This window comes from Phascolarctos cinereus, unplaced genomic scaffold (genome assembly GCF_003287225.1).
Source record: "Phascolarctos cinereus isolate Bilbo 61053 unplaced genomic scaffold, phaCin_HiC Scaffold_4;HRSCAF=312, whole genome shotgun sequence".
Classification (NCBI taxonomy): Eukaryota; Metazoa; Chordata; class Mammalia; order Diprotodontia; family Phascolarctidae; genus Phascolarctos; species Phascolarctos cinereus.
Window position 1 is genome coordinate 545,294,684 of NW_027555847.1, and position 26,340 is coordinate 545,321,023.

General features: G+C 37.0%; 1 protein-coding gene across 3 annotated transcripts in view; it reads left to right on the plus strand.

Moving 5' to 3' along the window:
• Positions 1-955: 955 nt before the first annotated feature.
• Positions 956-26,340, plus strand: part of CTDP1 (CTD phosphatase subunit 1) — a 167,037-nt gene continuing 141,652 nt past the window's right edge. For all 3 annotated transcript variants that reach the window (XM_020986907.2, XM_020986908.2, XM_078153555.1), the window contains exons 1-4: positions 956-1,040; positions 20,327-20,410; positions 22,548-22,641; positions 24,877-25,008. In XM_020986907.2, coding sequence (XP_020842566.1) covers positions 20,370-20,410; positions 22,548-22,641; positions 24,877-25,008 — 267 coding nt within the window. In that variant the 5' untranslated portion in view covers positions 956-1,040; positions 20,327-20,369. The remainder of the gene's footprint in view (positions 1,041-20,326; positions 20,411-22,547; positions 22,642-24,876; positions 25,009-26,340) is intronic.

Sequence of the window (26,340 nt, forward strand, 5' to 3'; positions counted from 1 at the left end):
GAGAAGCCGCCCCTTTGGCCACGCCCTCTCCCCTCCGTGAGGTCATCACGTTCTCCAGGAAGTCGTCATGGACTGGGGGAACTGGCGCGAGATGACTCGCCCAGCACAGGGCGGGAAGAGCTGAACTAACCACTTACGCCCCTGCCCCACACCCGGGACGCTGGGATTTCCGCGTTACTGTGGCTTTAAATGGAAGCCGGGCCCTAAATACGCAAGCGTTTACGACTCTGCCTTCCCTCTCCGTGTTCCATCCTCCCTCCCCATTCCTGACCCCCTCCTAAAGGAACAGTTACTACTTTTTCTCACACCTTCTTTCTAACCTCTCCTTCCACTCCGCCTCCCTTCCCTTGAAGTCGCTATTTCCCTCTCCCCCTTTGGGGGAGGGCTAACCTTCCTCTGTTCGCTTCCTGGTCTCGAGCCCGCGGCGAGCGCGTTGCCATAGCGACCCGCCCCGCGCGCCGTGCTGACCCCCAGCCCCCTGGAACTAGAGGCGGCGGCGCCGGAGCAGGGGAGCGGGCCCGGTGGACGCGCGGCCGGGAGGGTGATGGAGGCGCAGGCAGACCCCAGCAGCGGCGTCGGCGGCGTCGGGGACTCTGCAGCTGCCACCACCGCCAAGGGGCCAGCCCCGGCCGACTCTGCTGAGGGCCCAGCGGGGCTGGCGGCGGCCGTGACCGAGATCCGCTGCCCGGGCCCCAGGCCGCTGAGGCTGCTGGAGTGGAAGGTGGCGGCCGGCACGGCGGTGCAGATCGGCACGGTGCTGGCTGTGTGTCTCCTATCGTGCCTCCCGCCGGCGGGGAAGCGGGCGCGCTGCCGGCTTGCAATGCGCGCCGGAGAGCCGGGGAAGGAGAGGGAGAAGGGGGCGGCGGCGGCGGCGATGGGAGCCCCCACCTGTGCGGGAACCAGCGCGGGGAGCCCTCGCCCTGCCCGGAGGCCGGCGGCTGCGGGCGGACCCAGCGGTTGGCGGAGCGCAGAGTGAAGTCGGAGAGGGCCGGAGTGGTGCTGGAGCTGTGTGCGCAGCTGGGACAGGTGGTCCCCCCAGGGTAAGCGGTTTGCTGGGGGTACCCGGGGGGTACTCGCGCTCCCGTGGTCCCCCCCCTTCCCCGACCTTCCACCCCGTGATAGGTGCCGGCCCAGGGAGGCTCTCCTCCTCATCCGACAGCCGCAGGCGTCTTTGGGCACCCACTTGTTTCTGTTTCACGACCCCGTGAGACTGGCCCGGGCCGACCTGGAGAGGAGGATGAGGAGGAAGGAGACAGAGGGAACTAACGACTGTGCCCGAGCCCAAGTGTTTTCGTTCTTTTTCCTGGAGGGCGGAGGCGGAGAAACTCTTCAAAACCGAGAACTTCCATGGTCTCTAACTTTATGGTCCCGGGACCCTCCTGCACGCCCTCTGGCCTTCTGCTCCTCTTCCTCCCAATCCCACCCCCAGGCATCCGGGAGGACCACCGAGCTGGGGGGCTTCTGCGTCTGGTGCATTGTAGTTAAACCCTCTTACCGACCCGAGAATGTGCGAGGAGGTGGCAGGTGCTGTTCTGAGAGCTGTCTTGCATCCTAGCTTTTCTATTCCTCCCTCTTTCCCCGCCCCACCCGCTGCTCTGCAGGTGGGCTTAAAGGGGAAAATAACGTGATTAAAATAAGGCTCTTTTACTCTCAGGAATAGTTAGAGGATCCTTTTTTTGTTGTGAGGTCTCTGAGGCTCACTTCTGACAGAGATGCCTTAATCTATCAAATATTGACGTTTCTTTAGGGAAAGAAAAACTCATTCGCCTTGAAATCTGGCTTTTTTATTTTTTATATTTTTGCTATTCTCACCTTACTCTCTGTAACTTTGGACTTATCTCCTTTAAATCGCTGCTTACTAACTGGACACACAAAAGCTTTTTTTAAAAATTAAATCTGATTTTTTCTTCTTGAACAAATCTTTTTTCTTCTGTAGCCAGAAAGCTGTGGTTGTTATTTTCGTATTACAAAAAATTTGGGGGGATTGGGGGATCTAAGAAAACCAAGCATATTTATCCCACTTCTTTTTAAAAAAATTTGACTTTAAGATTTAAACAGAAAATTGTGATACTGAAATATATACATATATAGATCTATGTTTAAATATATAGACATCTATGTATATGTGTGTATATACACATACTATATATGTATACATGCTTATATCTGAACCATAACTGGGTATTGTTTTGATACACTAATTTGTTCAAATTGAGCTGGTATTTAGTATTGTCTCTCCCTCTTTCTTTTCTGAGCTCTAATCTTGTGAAACTAAGTTATAAAAATGTGATACAATTGTGCATCATAGCCAAGAAGAATGTATGAGACTGATCTCTGTGGAGTATAAAATTATATCAAGCTTTTGAATCTGGCCAGACTTCTATCCTGTCCCAGTACTTGTTTGTTTCAAACTCTGTGATCATATACTTGACCATATACCCATATACTGAGTCATAAGATAATTAAAGGTGAAAAAATAATCATTTTACTTGAGTGGTAGAATCCACTGCTGAAACGTCTACTTTTTTTTTTCTCCAACATATTTTAGATTCCTTTCATCAAGATCTTGAACTTGTGGTATTCTTTACTGTACAGTGGCTCTAAGGAAAATTGGCCTGTAATTAATTTCTTTTCCCATGGGTTTAAAGTAATGCTATTTGTTTTGTGGTGATGGTGGAGAGTGGTCAGCTTTTTGTATAGTATACTTTTTTGCAGTTGGTTGAAATATCATAAATTAACTTTTTTGTAAGACCTTAGGGGAAGCACGATGTGAAGGGTAGAAATCTATCTTGAGTGTCATTCAGAACTATATTCAAATTCCACCTCTGACACATGCTGGCAGTGTCCCCCTGGGCAAGCCAGTTAACCTCAATCTGCTAGGCAACCCTCTAAGACTAGGAGTTACAGAATAGTAGCTGATTTGTTTTGGTAGAGAGATTTCCTTCACTTTCAGTTCCCTACACCAATGAAATTACAACCCACAAAGATAACTTGGGTTTAGCCTAAAGGTAAAAACGAATCAATTTAGTTGCTTACAATAGCATTTGTTGTTATTATTCCATATATATATATATATATATATATATATATATATATATATATGTGATAATATGGCATCATAAATCTAGAACTGGAAGGGAGCTCAGAGTCCAGCCCCTTCTTTTTACAGATGAGGAAACTTTTGACCCAAGGAAGTTAAGTAACTTGCCCAAGATCATACAGCTAAGGACAGGTAAGAGAAGAGATTTGAACATCAGATTCAGTGCTTTTTACATTGTCTGTGTTGACATTACTTTTTTTTCCCGCCATTGGAATTAAATTTAACAGGAATGTCAATCTTTTGGTATATTTTTGCTTTCAGTTCAAGATATGAGTATTAGATAATATTTTAGATAACCTTTGTGAAGTTCAGACTAATGGAGGATAGAACATTAGCAAATAAATACAATATGTAGTGAGCATTTGCCATTCAAGAATTGCAAAGCAATGTGAAGGTCCAAAGTTGTTTACATTTTAGTTGGGCTAAATAGGTAAAGAGGTGAAAGGGAGGTCTTTTCAGGCATAGGGAACACTAAAAGCAAAGGTACAGCATATATTTGGAGGACAGAGAATAGTCTGTTTTGACTTAATCATAAAGTATTTGGAGGGAAGTAATATGAAATAAGACTGGGCAAATTGGTTCCACTTGTGGAGACAGGACAAGTCAGCAAACATTTATTAAGCTCTTACTATGTGCCAGGAGTTGAGCTTACAGTCTGATGCAGAAGACAACATGCAAACAGCTATTTACAAACAAGATATAAACAGAATTAATTGGAGATAAGCCCAGAGGGAAGTCACTAACATTAAGGAAGACAGGGAAAGGCTTCTTGCAGATGGTGGGATTTTAGATGAGACTTGAAGAAAGCCAGGGAATCCTGGAGAGGGAGCATTCCAGGCATGAGATGCCCAGGAATGTGTGAAAATACATGAAGTCTGGAGATGAAGTGTTATATGTGATCCATAGCAAGGAGGCTAGAGCCAGAGTAACTAGATCACAGAGCAAACTGGGAGAGTAAGGTGTAAGAAAGCTAGAAACGTTTTTGAAGGTCAGAGTATTTTATGTTCATGACCCTGAAGGCAACAGGAAACCAATGAAGTTTATTGAATAAGGGAAATGACATGGTCAGACTTATGCTTTATGAAGGCCACTTTGGCAGCTTAATGGAGGATGGCCTGGAGGTCCTTTGATGTCAGAGGAGTTTGAAATTTGCTTAGTAGTTAATAGGGAGAGGGATCTCCGGAAGAATTGAGCACAAAATATTGACATGGCCAGATAGCCACATAAAGAAGATTAGTCTGTCAGCTGTTTGAATGATATTTTGGAAAAGAGAGAGGGTGGTAAGACCTATTTAGAGACTGTTGCAATAGTCCTGGCAAATGTTATTAGGGTTGTGGATATGGCATTAATAGGAGAAAGATGGATATGAGAGAGCTTGTAGAGATATAATTAACCAGACTTCACAGTGGGTTGGATATGTAAGGTAGAGAGGAAAGAATCAGAGTTTTGAAAAGCTGATTGTTAGAACATTGATGACCTATGACTGGTAGTATTAATAGAAGTAGGAAAGTCAGAAGGAAAAGCAAATTTTGGAGAAAAGATAAGAAGAATAGTGTTGGTTATTTTGAGTTGGAGGTGGCTATCGTGTTGGAGGTATAGCATAGGCTTGAATATTCAGGTCCAGAGCTCAGAAGAGAGGGCTAGATTGGAGAGATAATAGATGTGGGAATCTTCTGCATTGGAGGAATCCCTTAAAACCCTTAGAGAGTGAATGAGATTGTCCAGGGAGAAAGAGTGCAGAAGAAAGAGAAGATCATTTGGGGCAACAGTAGTAAGCAACACCCTTCCTCAGCCTCTCTACTAGTGCAGTGCTTTGCACGTAGATACATGGTGGATAAAATTGGATGAGGAGCCAGTGAAGACAACAATTGTAGTTATTGAATTGGGAGGAAAACTAGGAAAGTATATATTCTCCGAAGCCAAGAAAATCCTGTTCAGTGCTGGGATATGGCAGAACAGTGTCAAATCCCGGTGGAAAATGAAAAAGAACCATAAGAAAGGCTGTTGAATCGGCAGTTAGATGGTCATTGGCATTTTGAGAGCAGTTTCAGTAGAATGGTAGGAGTTAAAGGTGCAGTGGGTTGTAAGGAAATGGAGGCATTGGATATGGATGACTTTTTCAAGAAGTTGTTTGTGGAGGAGAGAGATGGAATGGTATCTGGAATGGTCAAAGGAAGAATTGGTTTTTAGGATTTGACACAGTAATTTGATATAAGCTATGATAATGTCTTCCTTGGGCAACTTTTCTTACTCCTGATCTTTATTACATGACATGTTTTTTGTGTGTTTTGAGTCCCCTTTTTGCCACTAATTCTCCATGTGTCATGACCTTGGGAGATATCTTTGGATGAGTCCTATCTTCATCTATAAAAGGAAGGAGGTTGATCTCCAAGGATGCCTCTCTTAGCTTTAAGATTCCATTATCTACAAAATGTGCGTGCGTGTCTATCTTTATATACTCAATTCTCTCAATCAGCAAGCATTATTAAGTACCTACTCTATGCTTGGCCTAAGGGAATAGGGACAAAATGACAATACTTAAGGAAATTTATATTGTCTTGGGGAAGATAATATACATGTATAAGAATATACAGAATATGTTAAAGGTAATTTGAGGGAGGAGGAAAGGGAGGTACTAGTCACTGGGGGATCAGAAAAAGCTTCATGTAAAAGGTGGCACTTAATCATAGTTTTGAAGGAAACAATGAATTATAAGAGACCGAAGTGAGGACAGAATGTATTCTAGGCATGGGCTTTCCTGCTTTGTTCATTAGGCTCCATAGTGTTTGTGAGAACTCATCTTTGGTGAGGCTTAGCTAGGGAAAGACCATTTAGCAAAGTCATTAGTTAGGGCCCTGTTTGCATTTCTTCTGGCAGCTCTAATTATATTTGTTTGAACTGAAGTTTAATGCTTCATTATAGTCATTAGTGTGTGCCAAGGAATGATGTATTTTAATTTCTACAAGCATGCCTGACTTTTTCAGTAGGAGCAAAGGATGTTTATTTTCACATAGGTGGGCACTTGTGATTAAGAAACAGGCCTTAAAACTGAGGTTTTTTTTTCCTTCATAGTTTTCTTCGTGTGACATTGCCATTTCATACATGCTAATTTTTGAGGCATTGTGATAGTGTTCAGAGTACTTCACTTGGAATCAGAAGAGACCTTGGTATAAATTACTTTTCTAATACATATTCACTGTGTGACCTTGGGCAAGTCACTTATGCTTCTGTGATGTCTTACAGTTTATGGTAAACATGACATAGTCTTTTCTTGATAACTTGAGTTCATTATGAACCTCAGTTTTTGAATGTGGTCTTAGTTTCTTTAAAAAAAAAACTTAAATTTTATTTTCTAACATTTTAAATGAGAGGGTTGAACCAGATCTTCAAGTTCTGAGTAGCCTTTGGGAGTCCTGTCTAATCCAACAGTGCTCTTGATTTTGTGAGCTGTTCAAGTTTATTTTCTCCTGCACTAAATCACTAAATGACTCGAGACTGCTCTCTATGTGTTTGAGTTTCTGGGTTTCTTTCTTTTTTTAAAACTTTTTCTACTGCTTATCTTGCTGCCATCTATCACTTTCAGCTCTGTGCTTTCCTATAACAGATCTACTGTTTCTGTTTCTCTCCCTCCCCATTCTAATTTGCTTTTCCATCTGCTTCTAGCAGATATTAAACAATAAAATAATCAAACTTTTTAAAACTTGTAAAATAAAGGTAAATAATAGATTCTGAGGGAGATATTCACATTTTGACTGCTGATATACAATTTTCACTTATTGTTTTTTTAAAATTCAAAATCTTGTACTAGTTAATTTGTCAGAATACTAATCTGAAGGTTAAATTATATTAGTGATATGTGCCTGAATTATTAAACTGAAACTGGAGACCTGGAAAAAGAACTTTATCAATCATCTAGTTCAATTTCCACATCTTATAAATGAGGAAAATGAGGCATAGAAATGAGTGATTTGTGCAGGGTGACACAACAAATAATATTAGTGGCCAACATTAAAACTAAAAAGTTGTTTAAAATAATAAGTTTTAAATTGTTTAAAATAATGTTAAGGAAAAGGAAGATCTCATGTAATCTGACATTGTATTGTTTCAGTATTGCTTACTAAATAAAGCATGATATTAAAGAGAAATGAAACAAAGTTTTGTTAGCTTGAAAATTATAAGCCTGTGAGGCAATTTTTAAAAAACAATTCTTAACTTGGATTATTCGATCAGCATTCTTTTGGTATCTTTTCCTAAAGAATTTCCATGCTATTCCTCTTTAAGTGATGTGCTTTTTGAGTATTTTAGAGATTAGTCTATATCAGTAAAATATGAGCATATTCCTAAACTTAGTGGTAGTTTATGTAATGATTTAAGATTTTTAAATCAATTTACATTAAAGTTTTATCCTCCTAACGATTGAATTATCATTGCAGATTTACTATCTCCATTTTATTGATGAGGAAATCTTAAATTCCTTAAGTTGTACAGCTAGTAAGTAGTAGAGTTGGCTTGAATTTGAACCCAAGTCTTTTGGTTCCAAGGTTGGTCATCTTTCCATTAAACCAGTAGGTGTAATTACAGAGGGCATAAGTCTGGTATTTGTGTAGCTTTGAGGCTGTGCATGTCACAGAAACTTCCAGTGTTTTAGGAGTTGTGAAATTGCCACTGAAGTAAAATTTAAACTAATTTTGATTTGAGAATTTTTAACACCATTTGAACCTGTTCGTTCCTAGAACTGAAAATCATTGTTATTTTTGACTTTTTGTTTTATGACATTGCTATCATGGCACAGAATATCCTATTTGTGTTGCACAACACAAGGTATGACCAGAAACAAACAAAAAACCAACAGGGCAAGGCAAATGTGAGAAGAGGTCATTGGAAATCATCTCCAAGTGTCTGTAATAGTAAGTTTGGAGACGACTGTTACTATTGAAGCATGAAGATTGTGTTTATCCTCCAAAAGAAGAATTTTTATGATGGTATGACAATAGTCTCCAGTATTTCAAGAAGCCATGATTCCTTTGGTGTAGCAACATTGTGGTGTAATAAAGAGTCTCTATTTTGAGTTAAATATCTATGTGAACTTGAACAAGTCACTTTATAAGTCACTTCACTTTAGTTCATAACCTTATATTTAAAATGGAGTTGGGATTATTTGATTATTTGACAGCTGAGGTACTTTCTAGGTTGAAATCTGTGATCTTCTGACACATCTTCTTCTGATGAAACATTGCAAGTCCCTCTACATTTTAGTTTTCATTAGTTTCTGTGACTATCACCAAAAACCCATCACTTGGTCAGCTTTAGGTTACTTGCACTTAACTACACTAGTCCTTAAGTACCCTGATCTGTTACCATTTGGATACTTAAGAGTCCTAACTTGGACCTGCCATAATTTGTTCTCTGTTGGCATACCAGGATCATTTCCATAAGGCATCACAGGATTTTAGTGGGGAAAGGGGAGGGACCTCTCTAGTTAAAAGAAGATAAATTTATCTTTAAGACCAAACCTCAGTGTATTAGTTTAATTATTAAATTGCTTTTGTATTTTATTTTCTAGAAGCAGAAGACTAGGGGTAAGGAAATTTGGTGCAAACATTCACCTAGAACACTAGAAACATTCCAAAAGTCTAAAGAAATAATGTTTTTGCAAACTCAACTTACTTAATACTTCAATTTTATTTATAATAGTTTAGGCTTTTTGGATGTTTTCTAAAATCTTTTCCTATTTCCCCCCTTCAAACTGGCATCAGTGATCTTGTTTGCTTTAAAAATTAATTCTAGTTAAGCTGTTTTTTTTCCTTCCCTGTTGACTATTGCTCAAAAGATCACATTTAACTCAGCAGGGTGTAAAAGTATCACATAGCCCAGTGGGTCCTATTAAACTAACAGTTGCTTATATTTCAAGTCTAGTTATAGTTTAACAGGAAACAGTTAAAACTTTTTACTTCATTTGTTGTATGGTGGCAAATTATATGTGGGGTGTTGGTGGTATTGGTGTTAATTTTTTTATTTGAGTACTTTGGAATTAAACTTATTTAAAGACTGTGAGTCTTGTAGAATGTTTGGTGTTTAAAGACGCTCTTTGCTGAGGTGTCATAGTCACTGCTCCTGGGCCTCAAGCAGCCAGCAAAACTTCTGAGTGAGGCCTAAATCAGATTAAAATGTAATTGGAATATGTTTAACAAAATAAAGAATGCTAATTTGTGGTTTTCTAAATCAATATCTTTTTCTTTTGGAGTGTGACAACACTGCTCTATAGGATCCAAGAAAGTATAATATGTATTGTCAGACATTGATTTCTTAGCATAAGCATGTATTTTGGCTACTGTTATTTAAAAAACAGAACAAAACTTTTTTTTTTGAGTTAACAAATGATACCTGAAGAATTTCTGAATATATGGTTTCCAGTTAAAACTTATTCTTAAGCTAGGGTCGGTGAATTTGTTCTTTTAATATTTTGATACTGGATTTCAATATAATTGATTTCTTTTATAATCCTATATATTTTATACTTTTAAAAACATAATCTTAAGAGAAGGGGTCCATAGCCTTCACCAGAGACACCCTTGGGCTGGGACTAAAAAAAGGTGAAGAACTCAAGTCAAAAATAATTGTTGGGATGAGAAATTGCTGAGCTTCACTTGTTGATTATGCTTGTTCTTCTTTTCTCAACCTCTGATTTGTGGTGTTTCGACTGTGAGGCTTTGGGACTGACTCAGTGCATATTGAAATCCCCTCCATGCCTTCCTATTTTGTGCTGTATAAAGGACAGGTCTAACTTAGTAAAGGCCTTTCTCTTGTCTCTCTGTTTTGCTAAAAGAGAAAAGCACATTTTATGATGCAGAGATGAAAAGGACTTTAGAGTTGTGGAAACTGAGGCTCCAATAAATGACTTGCCCAAGGCCAAAGAAGTAAGTAGCAGAATCAGGATTCAAACAGATCTTCAGACTTTATATGGGATTCCTTTTTTAGTTATATATACCTTTTATACCATTTTTTTGCGTATGTATTCACCATTATTGATAACAGCCTGCTGTCTACTTGTGCATATCATATTTCTTAATATTACCTTTTTAGTTATTTATTCATCTAAATTATTTCATGACTTGCATGGAATCACTTGGGAGAGATATACTGATGATAGAAAATGAGCATTTGTGACAGTGAGCTGTTTGGGACAATAGGAAGAACTGTGTAGTTTCTGAAATGAAGTCCAGCCCGATCTTCCCCTGTAAGCCTTTTCCCATCTCATTGTCCATCTGCTACACTCGTTCATGATATACGTATTGATGAACTTATTTGGTTGGCTGCATGCCACTGTCCAGGCAACATGTATTTTTGTTTACCCCACCATTTTACCATACTGGTAGTATATATGGAAAAATTAAAAGGCAAAGAAGACAAGAGTATAGATATCTTACTTTGAAAATTTGTGTGGTCCTTATATACACTAAAATAGTTATGCATCACTTTTTGTGATAACAAAGAATTGGAAATAAAGGATATACCCCTCGATTGGGTAATGGCTAAACAAATTGTGTTATATGACTGTAATAATACTGTGCTGTAAGAAATGATGTATGTGATGAATACAGAAAAACATGGAAAGATCTATATGAATTGATGCAGAGTGAAGAAAGTAGAGCCAATAAAAATATATACAATAACTAAAACAATGTAAATGGAAAGAACAACTACACAGCCAAAAAAAAAATCAGAATATAATAAAAGTATAAAGATCAAGCAGACTCAGGTGAAGAGATATGATGGGACACTTCCAACCCACCTCTTCAGAAAGGTGGGAGGTCCATAGGAATCACACATTGCACATCTTTTCAGATTTTTTTCAATGAATATCAGTTGTGCTGGGTTTTGGGTTTTTTTTCCCTCTGTAAAAATACTGTTCGTCATAGAGAATGGCTTTGGGAAGAGGGGGAGATACTTGATAACTATGGTGATATAAGAAACAGAAGGCAGCAATAAAAACTTATTTTAAAAAAGATAATCTAAGTAGCTCAAAAGACATATTCTTCATAAATTGACTTAATAGGAAAGTGCAGTTTTAAAGGAATGCTGTAAAGAAGCATTAGAAATAAATTTTCATAATTTTATATTTTTGTATTAGGATTTTCTTGAGGGAGGCTAAGCATATTTATTTTATCTTCCACTTTGTTTTGTTTTATCTTTAAGCTGACCCCTTTCAGATTCTGCAGTGTAGCTAAACTTCAGTTGTTTTGTGGGTTTCTGCCTCAACCACAACTCTGAGAAATTGTTCGTAGATGGCTAGTGACCAAATTGTTGAACACTTAACATGCTGGTTACCTCTATTTGTGGTTAGGCCCAGCTCTGTCTCTGATAGCTAGACTTTTAGTGGCAAATTGGTGTCATTTACTTTCAGGCTGAATATAAGTTTTTCTTTTGGTGGGCGATGGAAGAGTAAAAGAGTAGATAATTCATAATGATCATACCAAAGAATCTTAGTAATAAAGTTTTTTTTTAAAACTCATGGAATTTTCATAATAGCAAAATTTACATTAAAATAAAGGAATTTAGAATTTTAGAGTAGGAAGGGACTTAAGACACTGGTCTAAGAGTTCTTATCCTAGGGTCTGTGGAACTTAGATGGGGAAAAAATTACATCTTTGTTTCAATATAATGTTTCCTATGTAACTATGAGTTTTATTTTGTTAAAAATATTCTTAGAAGGGTCCCATAAGTTTACCAGACTGTTAAAAATGGTCTATGAGGGAAGGAGAAAGGAAAGAAATAAGTATTTATATAGTGCCTACTATGTGCCAGGCACTGTGCTAAGCATCTTAACAGTATGTCATTTGATGTGACGCAAAAAAGTTAACCTTTGCTTTGGTCCAACACATGGAGGAGGAAAATGGGCCCCTTTTGAAAGCTAAAATTTTTGCTCGTGGTTGCATAGCTGAATAGTGGCAGGACTCAACCATAATTTGACTCTTAGTCCAGTGCTCTTTTTACATAACTATTTTTTGTTTGTTTTTGTTTGTTTTTTGCTGGGCAATGGGGTTAAGTGACTTGCCCAAGGTCACACAGCAAGTAAGTGTCAAGTATCTGAGGCTGGATTTAAACTCAGGTCCTCCTGACTCCAGGGCCAGTGCTCTATCTACTGCACCACTTAGCTGCCCCTACATAACAATTTTTTTTACATTGTGCTTAAGCAGAAAAAAAATTGACTTAATTTACCTAATTTGCTCATTGAAGATGAGTACTGAGTAAAAAACTACTAAGGATAGCTTTGGGCTTCTTTGCTTTAATACAAAGAGTGATTATTTAAGGAGTTATTTCATGATTTTTGTATTTTTATTTTTGATGGCCAAACCAGGAGGAATACAATCTCTCTAGTATTTAATAACCTTCTTAGTCATAGCTTCAGTTCTCTATAACATTGCTCTTTTTTGGGGGGGGGGTTGATATGCAATAATAGTATCAAACAGAGTAATTGCTTTTATGGAAATCAGTGATACCTTGTTTTGCCCTCCTTTGTTTCCTGTCCTATTACCACATACATCGTACGTCTTTTTTTCAAAAGGTACTCGAAGCTTGGTGAATGAATTTTTGTTTAGGCATAGGATGCTAAAGAAATCTATATTCATTGGCTGTATTCCTTGGCAATGCCGTCTTAAGGCACCTTTGGACTTAATGATGGAAATAGAAAGTCTTTATCTCCCTTTTTCAAACTATTAGGTTCAAGTGATATGGCCTAGAGAAGTCTACCTCTGTGACTCATTATTGATCTTAACATTGTTTTGGTCAGTGTGACAAATATATTGACCTAGTGACATTAGACAGTTCAGGATTAGGAATAATACATTGGGGAGGCATGATTAGATGGCATGTTTGTCTGGAAAAAAAAAGTAGGGGTTTTAGTGGCCTCCAAGCCCAATACAAGTCAGCACTGGGAGATGGCTGCCAAAACAGATAATGTAGATGCGAACTGCATTCAAAGAGGCATAACTTCTAAGAATAAGGAAGCTCTACTCCCTCTGTACTCTGCTCTTATTCCACCTTATTTTGAAGTGTTGTATTCAATTCTGTGCATCTTGATTTAAGAAAGAGATTGATAAGCTGCGGGTATCCAGAGCAGGGCAACTAGTCTGGTAAAAGTCATATGAAGATTGGTTGAAGAAACTGGGGATGTTTAAACAGAGAAAAGGACTGAGAGCCAGGTAGAGGGTAGAGTGGGATGGGATATGATAGCTTTCTTGAGGTTTGTGGTGGGCTGTCATGTGGAAAAATGATTCTATTTCTATTTTGTCCCAGAGGGCAGATGAAGGAGCAGTGGGTAGAAGAAATGATAGAGGCAAATTTAAGCTTGGTGTTGGGGTCAACTTCTATCGATCAACAAGCATTTCTTACCTACTTCATACTGTACCAGGTACTGTCCTAAGCAATGACGATATAAAGAAAAAGCAAAAATAGTCCCTACTCTTAAGATTATATCCTAATGAAGGAGACAACACGTACATGTAGGTATGTATATGGCAGATGCACAGTAGATGCCAAAAAGCCTTAGAGGGGAAGGCACTAGCAGCTAAAGAGACCCAGGAAAAGCCTTCTGCTTCAAGCGATCTTGAAGAAAGCTGGGGATTTAAGGAAGTGGAGGTGAGGAGGGATTCCAGCCATGGGGGCCAGCTAGTTGGAGATAGGGCCTTGTAGTAGACAGGTATGAATTGTGTGGAGTGTAGTAATGAGTGGAAGGTGATATGTGGGTTGGGAAGAACTTTACATGCCAAACGGGACTTTATGTGATCCTAGAAGTAATAGAGAATCACTGGAATTTAATGAGTAGGGAATGACATGGACAGACTAGAACTTTCAGGAAGGATGGATTGGGTGGGGAGACCAGTTAGGGAGCTAATGCAATAGTCTAGGTCAGAGATGATAGAGACTTGAACTGGGGTTAAGTGCGACGGGAATAGAGAGAAATATATCCTCAGATGCTTACTGGCTGTGTGACCCTGTGTAAGTTACTTAACCTCTCTGTGCCTCAGTGTCTTCATTGGGATAATAGCACCTACCTCCCAGGGTCAAATGAAATAATAATTACGAAGTGCTTAGCGTGGTACTTGGCAAATTTTTAATTTATATACACACACACACACACACACACACACACACATACACACACACATATACATATAAAATATATATAAATGTTAGCTGTTATTATGTTGTTTTGTTTGTGGGGTGAAGAGATAGTAAAGAATCAAAGATAACACTGAAGTTGTGAACTAGGGTTGAGTACAAAATTAACTTTAATTTATGAATAGGTTGTGTTCATAAAGTTTATTTGTAAGTCATTTGAATGGAAATTAGAGTACATTTTCCTATAAGTAGTGGGTCAAGAACTAGTTGTAATTCTTTACATTTATGATTGAAAAATGGAAAATAACATCGTTGCAATATTAGTAATAGAATAAAATCAAGTTTAGTAAAAAGTGTCTATGTTAAACTTGAGGGAAAGCAGTCTTAATTATCGAGTAGTTGGAGTTTTGGACTTTTGTAAAGGCCTTTAGAGGTTGACACTGGTTCTTTGTTTAATTTCATTTCCAAACCTAGCATTCTGCTTCCTTGATTAAAATGGACGCACTCATACAGCTTGGCAGCTGCTCCTGCAGGTGATATAGTCACAGCTACTGAGAACCCAGAAAAGAAAGTTTTTGTCTAAAAATTTAACATCAAAAACTGATGGTTTTTGTCGATGGAAATGACTTTAAAGAAGAGGTATTACCATCTGCTTTGTACTTAAACCCTAAGGACCGTGGAACCTCTCCATCTTATTTATACCTGAAACCTTCCATATGCTTTATCTTCTCTATTAGGATTGTTTGAGAAAAGAGACTGTCTTACCTTTCCATTTGTATCTCTAGTGCTTTGTACATGGCAGATACTTAATAAATTTATTTTTTTTTCCATTCATTCATGCCCATTGATCAAAATTAAGTCTATGTATCATATCACTTGTTCACTTTTTAGACTTGTCTTTGCAGTTTGGCTTCCACTGAAGTTCGTCTCTGGGGTTACTGGTAACCTAAGTTACTGGTAACTTAATTTTGAAATCTAGTGATTTCTTTCACCCCAGTACTTAGCACAGTGCCTGGCACACATAATAGGTGCAACAAATGTTGCTTGTATTAGATTGGATTGTTTTGTCTTTTAAATTTTTATTGATATCTTTTTGTCTTGATATTGAAGTAATTCGCCTCCCACCTCTTCCTGTGGGACAAAGGAGAACATTTAGGAAAAACATTTGATACAGAGACTGGGCAGGGAACATATATGATATTCTGTCCTAGTAATATACATACCTCTACCTTTGCTGTGTTAGAAGAGGGCTTGTTGATGTGTCTCATTAAATTTTCTCTGGAATTTTCCTTAATCCAGTGACCTTTTGCAGTTTTCATCCTCCTTATTTAATTTTATACTTTTTCATTTATTCATTTGTGAGCTTCTCTTCCTAGCCCCCTAAAGGGGTATACTCCCAAAGTTCTGACCGTGTCAGTCTTCTGTCTGTATACTTTTTCCTTTACAATTTTATTCAGTTATATGTTTTCAAAAGGAAAGGGAAGGGAGTAAGTTTTAAACACCTACCAGGTGAAAGGCCCTGTGCTAAGTGCTTTTCAAATAGCTTATTTCATCAATTTTCATTTTTCAGTTATCATCTATATGCAGATGACTCCTACATAATCTATATCTCAACTGTACAGGGCATCTCTATGAGGATGTTATACAAGGGCCTCAGACTCAGTGTGGCCTAAACCTATTCCTCTTCCTTACTTCATCCTGATAATTTATTGCAAACATTTTCCAACCTTCTCTTTTTTTTTTTTTGAGGCAATTGGGGTTAGGTGACTTGCCCAGAGTCACACAGCTAGTAAGTGATATGTGTCTGAGGCCAGATTTGAACTCAGGTCCTCCTGATTCCAGGGCCAGTGCTCTATCCACTGTGCCATGTAGCTTCCCCCCAACCTTCTTTTCTTCTCCAACCAGTTTTCAAATTTTGCTAATTCTGCCTTCACAATATTTGTTGCACTTTTCCCCTTTGTTTCTTTTGCAAACCACTCTAGAACTTAATACCATTCACTTGAACTGGTGTAGTACTTTCATTTAAGGTCCTCTACAACCTGGTGATCTCTTACTTTTCTTGCCTTGGTTGTCACTTGCCGGGAGCGCCTGCGTCCCCAGCTGTGGTCTGATGCCGGCAGAGTGTGAAGAGAGAAAGAATCACTGGCCAGGTGAGAGCAGTGAAGAACAAACTCTGTTTACTGATCTGAGGGCTCAGGCTTATATAGTACTGGATCAAGCAATAGTAACATTATTATTCATGAAAAGTACAAATCTAATTAAGTGATTTCCTTACTTCCTTGTACCTTGTCTGTTACATTCTTTCCTGTGTCCTGTCCTGTACCCCATCCGTTTCCTTCCTTCCTGCATCCTGTTCTCAAGACATGGAACAGGGGGGGTGGTGAGCCGACATCCTGAGTTTCACAGCTGTCAGGCTTAGTACAAACAGCAGGTAAGACCCGGGCTGGCCTAAGCCCTCCAACTCCCCAAAGCCGGCCCTCTACAGTCACTTAACCCTCTGCCTCAGTTTCTTCATCTGTAAAATGACCTGTACAAGGAAATGGCAAAACATTCCAGTATCTTTGCCAAGAAAATCCAAAAATTTGGTCACCAGGAGTTTGGCATGACTGAACAATAACAACAAAATTCCAGAGGCAGCCCAATTAAATTTTGGACATTTCTGACATGCAGGAAAGAGTTGTACATGGATGAAAATGACTAACAGCAACAGATAGCTAGTATGCTCTCTTTTTTTTTTCCTACCCCTCTCAGCTTATGAAAGCCTTCCTTGGTTCTCTGCTTCCTATCCCTCTATTCCCCTACTCCCATCACACAATATTTTGCTCATACCTCTTATGCACTTATGGATTATTTTATGTTACAGTTATTTGTGTATCATCCCCCCCACGAGGCAGTGTAAGCAATGACAACTAGTTTATCTAAACTTTGTATCTTCCTTCCCCCAGAGTTGCTTAAATATTTGAATTAGATTTTTTTAAAAATCCGCAGGTAAAATGAAAAGGAGGAAGGAAACTGTTTTTGGTCAAGAGTTGGATTCTAAAGGGGAAAGAGGGAAAAATGAGAAAATTTGATGTGTCTACAAAAGATATTTATTTGTAAGAGTAAAATTTAACTGAATATGAGTAGTGGGGAAACAGAAAAGAGCACTGTGTTTGAAGGCTTCAGTTCAAATCCCACCTCTACCATTTAATACCTGTGTGACCATGGGCAAGTCATTTAACCTCTTTGGGCTCAAGTTTCTTTATCTGTAAAATGAGAAGATTGGGCTAGATGGCACTAATGACCCTTGTAACTCCAAATACCATTGTAGGAACATAATCCTTTCCCCTTGCAGAAGAAAGGTGGTAGAAAAGATGCTAGGTCAGAGGGTTCCCTCTGCTGGCCATCAAGTGAGAAGTCAACCCCCAGAACAGTTTGCTTGCTGTCTAGTGCTGTTTGGAGTTAAGGAAAGGAGACAAGTAAAGATAGCCATTCATATATGAAAGTCATTCTATGACTTTGGGTGTGTTTAGTTCTATGAGTGGTCATTATAGTCTGTAACCTTTTGTGACCTACTTATAAAACTTTCTGGAAAATATTACACAGATACACAAATTTTAAAAAAGGGAGATCAATGATTTATGACACAGAGCCCTGTCTTCCCTATTTCCCTGTTTTGCTGAGGTGGAGTTGTCAGTGCCCCTAACTCGCTTATTCTATAACATCAGAATAAAGAAGCCTGACTTTAGCATCCATGCTATTTTTTTATGTTGCATACATATAAAATACTATTTTTATTGATGCCCTCTGTTTTTATACCAGCTTCGTTGCTAAATAAATCTCTTTCCCCCCCACTCCCTACTCTAGATGTCCTTTGTAGCAAAAAAAATTAAAGTGATGGAGAAAAAAGGCAGTAGATGAAAACCAACCAACAGTGTACTGTGTCTGGTAGCATATGCAATATTCTATGCTAGTACTCCCATACATTTTCAATGGAGTGATGAAGGATGTACATTTTATCAGTTCTTCTCTGGGACCAGATTTTGTCATTATAATTATATTGTGTTCAGATTTGTTTTGTGTATATAGTAGTCATGTGCATATGGTTTATATAGTTCTGCTTACTTTATCCTGAATTGGTTAATTTAAGTCTTCCCTATGCTTCTCTGAATTCTTCATGTTGACCATTTCTTAAGACATAATAACGTTTATTACACTCAGGTGTCACAATTTTAGCCATTCCTCAATCAGTGGTTTCCTATTTTGTTTCTAGTTTTTAGCTACTGTAAAATGGCTGCTATTAATATTTTTGTATATATAGGACATTTTTTTTCCTGTCTTTGACTTGCTTGGGATATATGCCTAACAATGGGATCTGTAGATCAAAGAGTATAGACATTTGAGTTACTTTTAAAGCCTACTTTCCAAAGACTTCTGCTTTTTATGGTAGTTCTTGTTCGGGGGGGGGGGGAGGGTGGTGTATGTATATGATTTCACTAAAGAACTCCAGATGTGGAAATACTTTCCACTGCAGCAGATTGGTGACTGGTCTACATTTAGACACTGGGAATTCAAGTGACGTGCCCAATATCCCACAGATAGTAAATGTCAGAAACAGGACTTGAACTCTGGTCATGGGATCACAGATATAGAGCTGGAAAGAACCTTTGAGGCCATTTAATCTAATCACCTAGTTTTACACCACATCTTCTTGACTCTAAGGTTAGTCCTCAATCCCCTGCCCCATACTACTTTTTACCTATGAGACTTAATGTTTCTTAAGTTAGAATGAGAGCCTCTTTATACGTTGTGGTGTTTTATGGTTTGTGGGTGTGTTGGTTTGTTTGTTTTTAACAAGAACTGATATAAATGGAAACAACCTGATTTTGATCTGCGCCCCCCCCCCCTTAGGATATTCCTACTTAAAGAAAAAAAATTCTACTTAATTCTTTGGATTCTGATTACAGGTCCAAATTTAGCACTATGAAGTTGAATAATCATAAATGTAAGCTCATTCATTTAGGCTAAAGTTTTTTCCATACATGATGGTGTATAAACATTGCAAATATGGGGGAAAAAAACCAAAACTTTGGGGAGTGCCCAGCTGATTACAGGCTTAAGAGTATTGTGACTGCCAAAAAAAAGGGGGTGACTACTGTTGTCTGTATAGCATAAATTTGTGTAATAGCATCCCACTCTCATCCGGAAATAGTGGGAAGGCTCAGCTTTTGTATATTGTTCCCTGAAGTATATTAAAAAAACAAACAAACAAACTACTGATGTTACAAGAGAAGTATAGCAAAAGAGAATTAACAGTACTACTATAGCTTTTGTTGGACAGATTATATATAGAGAGCAATGTATTCCTTTATGAGCATCACGTTTTAAGAGAAATGTCACTAAGTAAGGAGGAAAACAACCAGAATGGTGATGGGACTGGAAAACATGTCAAATAAGAGGTAGCAAGATAAACTGGAACTTAAGCCTGGAGAAGACAAAGAGCCCTTTTGTGGAAGAGGAATTGGTGTCATTCTAGTTTCAGATGACAGAACTATGTTTCAGGGAGTTAGATTTTAAGTAAGAGTGAGGAAATAACTTTGTCACTGTTAGAGTTGCCCATTGGAATGGGCTTCTTTGTGAGATGGAAGTTGCTGTCCCTAGACATGTTGAGATTTAAACTTAATTGTTAAACCAGGGTTGTATAAATTTAGTTCTTAACTTTGTGTTAATGCCTGTAAAAGTATATCAAATAACCATATAACTGTTTTCAGGGATAACAAAAAGTAGCTTTGTGGTGAGTGAAGTATAAGAAAAACAAAAAGCTTATGTATAAAATTATAAATATTGTGGTTTTATTGTGGTGGAAAAATGTAGCTAGATTTTTGTCTGTATAGTAGGAATGATATCTAAGGAAAATTTACATACCTTTTTGGATATTTTCTAATATTTTGTACTTTAAAGTATAATAGTAGTTTTAAGATTTAATCAGGCATCATTTCTTAATTAAATATTATTTTTCAATGTATTTCTTTTTCAGAGGTTTTTTTAATCTCAAATACTGCAGAACACACTGATTTTACATAGAAATTATGCTATTAAAATGTTTCACGTCACTTTGTTTTTCAGAGGTGTTCTGGTGAGATTAGAAGGATGTAGCCACCCAGTAGTTATGAAAGGTTTATGTGCTGAATGTGGTCAAGACTTAACACAGTAAGTATAATTGTAGATGAAAAATACATAAAATTTGTTTGAAAATAAGCAGATTAAATCGGTAAGAAGATAATGTACTTGAAGTACTATCATGGCTACAGTGTAGTAACAAAAATAAATAAACCTAACTTGGATCTCTTTTGGTCTCCTATTTATCATTGATATTTATCATTGATATTATTGATACTAACTGCAAATTTAAGACTTTTTTGTTTAGTTATATTAAAAATGGCTTCTTTCATTTTTTTTTTATTGTTAGTTTGAAGGCTTATAAATTTAATTAAGAAAGTAAACTGCTTGACCTTGTAGTTTCTCTAGAAGTGAACATGATGACAGACAGATATAAAAAGCTTTGAATTATGCATGCCAAAAGCCTGGGAGGAACACGACATAGCTTGAATTGGCACTTATTTGTCTGTCTTCCAGTCTTCCGGTCAGGACTAAATGATCAAAATTTAATTTTTTTTAGGTGAATAAAAGTCAGACATAGCAAAAACAAATCTAGGATTATGAATATTTTACCAAGTCTGTTACATTGGTTAAAAAAATCTTTGGCTATCTTAATTTGATTTTCATGTAAACAATTTTAACCATAAAAAATTAAACATGAAGAATTTAGTGCATATTCAAATGTGTGTAGTTATACTACTTCTAACCTGTTAACTTAGAAGCTAAGAAAAGCAGTTTGATCCTGTATTTGAGGATCTAGCTAATGGGGTAAATAAACACATTAGGCAGACATGGTTTGCTAAAACATTTAGAAAATTCTTAATCCCTCACCCTCATGGGATGGACACTTCATCCAGAATATTGGGAGTAATGAGAGAGTGACTAGGACCATTTCATTATAATGTTTCTTATGCCTACTTTGTTTACAGCATTTGACTAGATATTATGTGACATAATATTTGGACTAAATACTATGTCATGGAATAGTTGCTTGAAGTTGGGGAAAAAAATCTCTGAAGTTGGGTCAACGTTAACCTCCTTTCACAGTTTTCCGACACTAAAATTTTCCTAGAGAATTTGTAAAATACAGGGAATAATGATTGTTCAGATACAATTAGTAACTATAAAAGGGAGGAGAGAACAAAGAACATAGAGCATCCATTAAGGCCTTTTATATAATCAAGGCCTTATTTGAAGGTGATGAATGAGTGGAATATCTGGAAAAATTACTACCAGCAGATTTTCCTCAGTGTTGTCTGCTGCTTGGTTTTTGTGTGCTGGACAACCTAGTTTTTCCCTGGTGTTACATGCTATGTAATAATGCTAAGATGTGTTAGACTTGTAGGAGCTCCAAAGGAGAAGTTGAAGTGCTAATTTTTGTTGAAAACTTAGAAGGGAATATGTGTGTCTAATAACATGCATTAATCTTAGCGTCATAGATTTAGAGCTGTGATAAAACACTTAATCCTTCTGGTATAAAAATGAGGCAAGCAGTACTATTTTATTTTCAGGCCATTGTGATCCCTTGATCTCTTTCAAATACTGAACAAGTAAAAAGCAAATACATTGTTTCCAGTAAAGCATTGATTGTTATTATGAATTCTGTCACAATAATGTGGAAAATTATATACTTTTAGAAGTATAACAAAATTTTTAAAATTTGTTTTCCTAGCAGGTAACAAAGTATGTTTATCCTTGTGCTTCATTAAGGAAACATCTAGAGTACAACAGATAGAATTACTAGCTAGAAAATCATGGATTCTTATTGTATTATACTTTTAAGTAACTTGGGATAAAAGGAATAATTATTAAAATAAAACTGCTTGCTCTACTTTGTAAATAAAATAAAAATAGTTTATCTGGTTAAAAATTTTTTTTGAACTCCTTATGGTTGAGCTATCATTTAAGATCTAATTTTATATTTTCAGGTTTAATTTCTTTAGCTTAATTTTCATAAAGAATTTTAGAAATAGTTAACTGATTATTTGTTTAATTTTTTCTGACCTTCAGTCCATTTCAGTAGTCATATATTTAAAGCGACTCTTAGAATATTATATTCAAAAATAAATCCTAAAACCCAGTGATGACTTTTTATCATGTGTAATTTGCAGCTATTCTGCATGTAGCTCAATAGTATTGAAATGTGCTTTATTGAAACTGGATTTTTTCCCCCTCTGTCTAAACAAAGGCTACAGAATAAGAATGGAAAACAGCAAGTGCCATTATCCACAGCAACTGTCTCCATGGTGCACAGTGTGCCAGAACTGATGGTTAGCTCTGAGGTAAGTTTAGTCACTTGGGGCAAAAGAAGGAAGATTTTGATGGATTTTTCTTTAAAAAAAAAGTGAGGAGAATTTCTGTTTCATGTAAGCCACCATAATTGGAGGGAGTGTACAGGGAGAGATATTAAAATCACCTTTCTTTTGTTCAAAATTTCTGCATGTTAATATTAACTGTAAATTTTTTATTCTTTTCAACCAGTCTATTATATTCATGCGAAGCTGGCTACTGGGGTATAATTGTGTTCTCTCATTTTTCTTTTTCTAGATAGCACTATGTATTCGAATGACAACATTTTACTGAAGTATTAATAAATAGTTACATCAAGTTAATCATTGTAGGAGATTTTAAAAAATTTCTTCCCTGTATTGAGTAGGAAGCTACTTAGTACATAATGTTATTGTCACGTTTGACTTTGTTTTCATGTCATGGTAAAATAACTATTTCCTCTGCCTTATCTTTCTTAATTTAAAATCCACTGTTGATTCAGCTATAACTCATGGATAGAATATGCTTTAGGGATTTAAATTAACAGTCTCTTTTAGTTAATGTTTCTGATTTTTGGAATTAAGCAGTGCTATTTTGGATTTTCTCAGAAATAGTAAAAAAACATTTTTTAGTAATTTTGAAAGGGTGCATTCTTGCTTTTCTAGTTTAATTTTGTCTTGCATTCATCTTCCAGTGTTGTCATTTTTTTTTTATAATAGAAGGGCTGCTCCTTGACAGTAGGGAGAGTTTAATTTTTGTCTTTGTATTCCAGTTTGTCACAAAGTATCTGGCATATAGCAGACATTTAATAAATACTTGGTAATTGATTAGTTTTCATTCCCACTTTGTTTCTTCTTCCCTTCCCCAATATTATTTGCCTCTCCTCCCTGTTTTAATTTTAATTCAGGATATGTTCATTAACAGCTATAATCAAGCTCTTTAGAATTTTTTAAAAAATTTTTTAATTTTTACTTTTTTTCCTGCTTTTTGGTGAGGCAGTTGGGGTTACGTGACTTGCCCAAGGTCACACAGATACTGTCATGTGTCTGAGGCTGGATTTGAACTCAGGTCCTCATGACTCCAAGGCTGGAGCTCTATCCACTGTACCACCTAGCTGCGCTCCTAGAATTTTTAAAAGTAGTATGGGACGTGTTGGGAAAACAATTTTGTACCTTTTCTAATATTTCTCTCCATCAGATATAGTTATTAAGTAAAGCTATTAGAGTTTAATTATTAAAGTAGCATTATTCATCTGGGATATTCAGAAGAGATAACATTTCTACCATGTTCTTTTATACAAAAGGTGTTTGCAATACCTACTTAAACTTTTTTTTTATTCCTACATCTTAAAAGCAGAAGACTTGTGGTGATTTTTGTATGTTTGTGTGAGAACTCTAAATTCAAATATTAATACTTTCCAGAAGGAAATGTTACTTATTTCTGTTTTTCCCCTAACCTTTCCTATTATAAGATAAAAAAGAACTTTGTATTCTATTTTTATAATGCTAAAATTTTCCCTATTGATTATACTCTTCTGTTTAGTAACTTTCCTTGATATGCTCTGTGTACTTGAAAGACATGAAGTATAGTTAAGAGAAAGAAAAAAGAATGGGGAAAAATAAATTAGAAGGGAGATTAGAGCAGTATGAAGGAAGAGGGAAAGTTTCATGTCGTAGGGAATTATGGCCTGCTAATGGCAATCACTCAGTATTAGTATTTTGTCTTTCTCAGTATGATGTGGATACTCACTCCACTAGTACAAATTGCAACCCATTGATACCTCATTCTTGTGCTCCGAGTGTTTTAACTACTCCTGAATTGTCTTTTCTACTAAAAATAATTCATTTATTGTAGTAGCTTGTTTCTGAAGAGATGTTTGCTCAGGAGCATGTAACCCTGTCATATGCTAGATATGACTTATTATACTTGTTACAATATTTGAAGTCAGAAGAAACAGCCGTTAGACTTTGTATATATTTTGCACTTAATCATATTTAGAAGTGTTAGTAATTGCGGTTTTATTAGATGGGTTGTCCTATTAAAATATATATGTGCTTCTGCAGGTTATTTTGTAATAGGAAGGCAGTCTTAGGATTTTTTTTTTTAAACTTAGCTCTCTTTTTAAAAAGTATCAGCCAGCTTTCTACTGGTGTCTGCTGGTGTTTAAAAGTGGTTGAATCTCTACTTGGTCTGAAGCCTTTTAATTTATGACTTATTTTGTTGTTGTTATTGTTTTGTTTGCATTTTAGCAAGCTGAACAACTAGGCAGAGAAGACCAGCAACGGCTACACCGAAACAGAAAACTTGTCCTCATGGTCGATTTGGATCAAACATTAATTCATACTACAGAGCAGCAGCGCTGTCAACAGATGTCAAACAAAGTAAATGATATGATACATGTAACAAATAATTCAGTAATTGTTCTCTGTTTTATTGAAATGTTTATTATCTCTTTGGATAGAGTAAGTCTTATATTTTATCATTCTTTGTTTCCATTTTTTTCCTTTGTCCTATTTGCAACATTAACTAGATCCCTTAAATGGTATTATGTATATTTTCAAGGCAGGGAGTGTATCTGGTTGGATTTCAGTGCATCCAGAACCTTCTAGTTTATTGGAATAGATTTATATTGTATTATCACTGCAGTGACTTGACTGTACTAAAGATAAGAGAATTCATCTTACCTTTAAATTTGGTCAAGTAACACTTTTTTCACTTTTTTTCCCATGACTACCATGTATAATGTATTCTTGGTGTTAATTTGGGATATCAAGATGCTTATGATAGAGTCTTTATCTTAAGGAGCTTTTGTAGTCTGATTGAAGAGACAAGATAAGACACATTTTTAAAGATAATTTATTTTTAGTTTTTAACATTCACTTCCATAAGATTTTGAGTTTAAAATTTTGTCCCTCTCCTTCTCCTCCCTACTCCTGAAGATGGCATGCAAACTGAAGGTAGGATACATTTAAGAATAATTAACATGGCACTGTAACAGTAAGTGAAATAAAGATTTCAAGGAAAAAGGAGTCATTGTGAATTAGCTTGGTCAAAGAGAGATTCAGAGAGGTACTATTTGATCTGGGCCTTGATGGATAGTAGGATTAAGATAGGTTAAAGCAGAGAGGTCAAACACCTAGCCCCAGATGTGGCCACATCACTCCTGCATGTAGCTTGAACCAAATTAAAATGTAATTGGGAAATATTTAACACAATAAATAAAAATGCAACAAATCACAGATAACATTACATTTTAATACTAAGTTAATAAGTGGCCTCTGTTTCTATTTAAGTTTGACACTACTGTATTTAAGGAAGACAGGGAAAGTCATGAATGAAACTAAGAAGGTAGGGATGCTCAGTAGCTAGTTTATGGGACCATGAGCACACCAGTCTGGCTGAAGCAGAGGGTTGTTGTAGATGAGTAGAGAGAATGAGTCCTGGAGAGGTAGTTTGGAGGTAGAGAACCTTTAAGGTCATGCCTAATAAGGGCAAAAATGGGAAAAATTGGTAGAAATGGTAGAAGTAGATTTTGGCTTGAAATACAGAAAAGCTTCCTAATAATGGCTTTTTGAGTGGTAGTATACAGTGCTGCCGCTGATGGCAATTGGTCCTCCTTCACTAGAGGTCTTTGATTGAAGGCTCAATCACCATGTTTGGGGAACATTGTTGTAGCAGGTCACTCACAAAGTGGAATCTGTGGTCAATGCTGA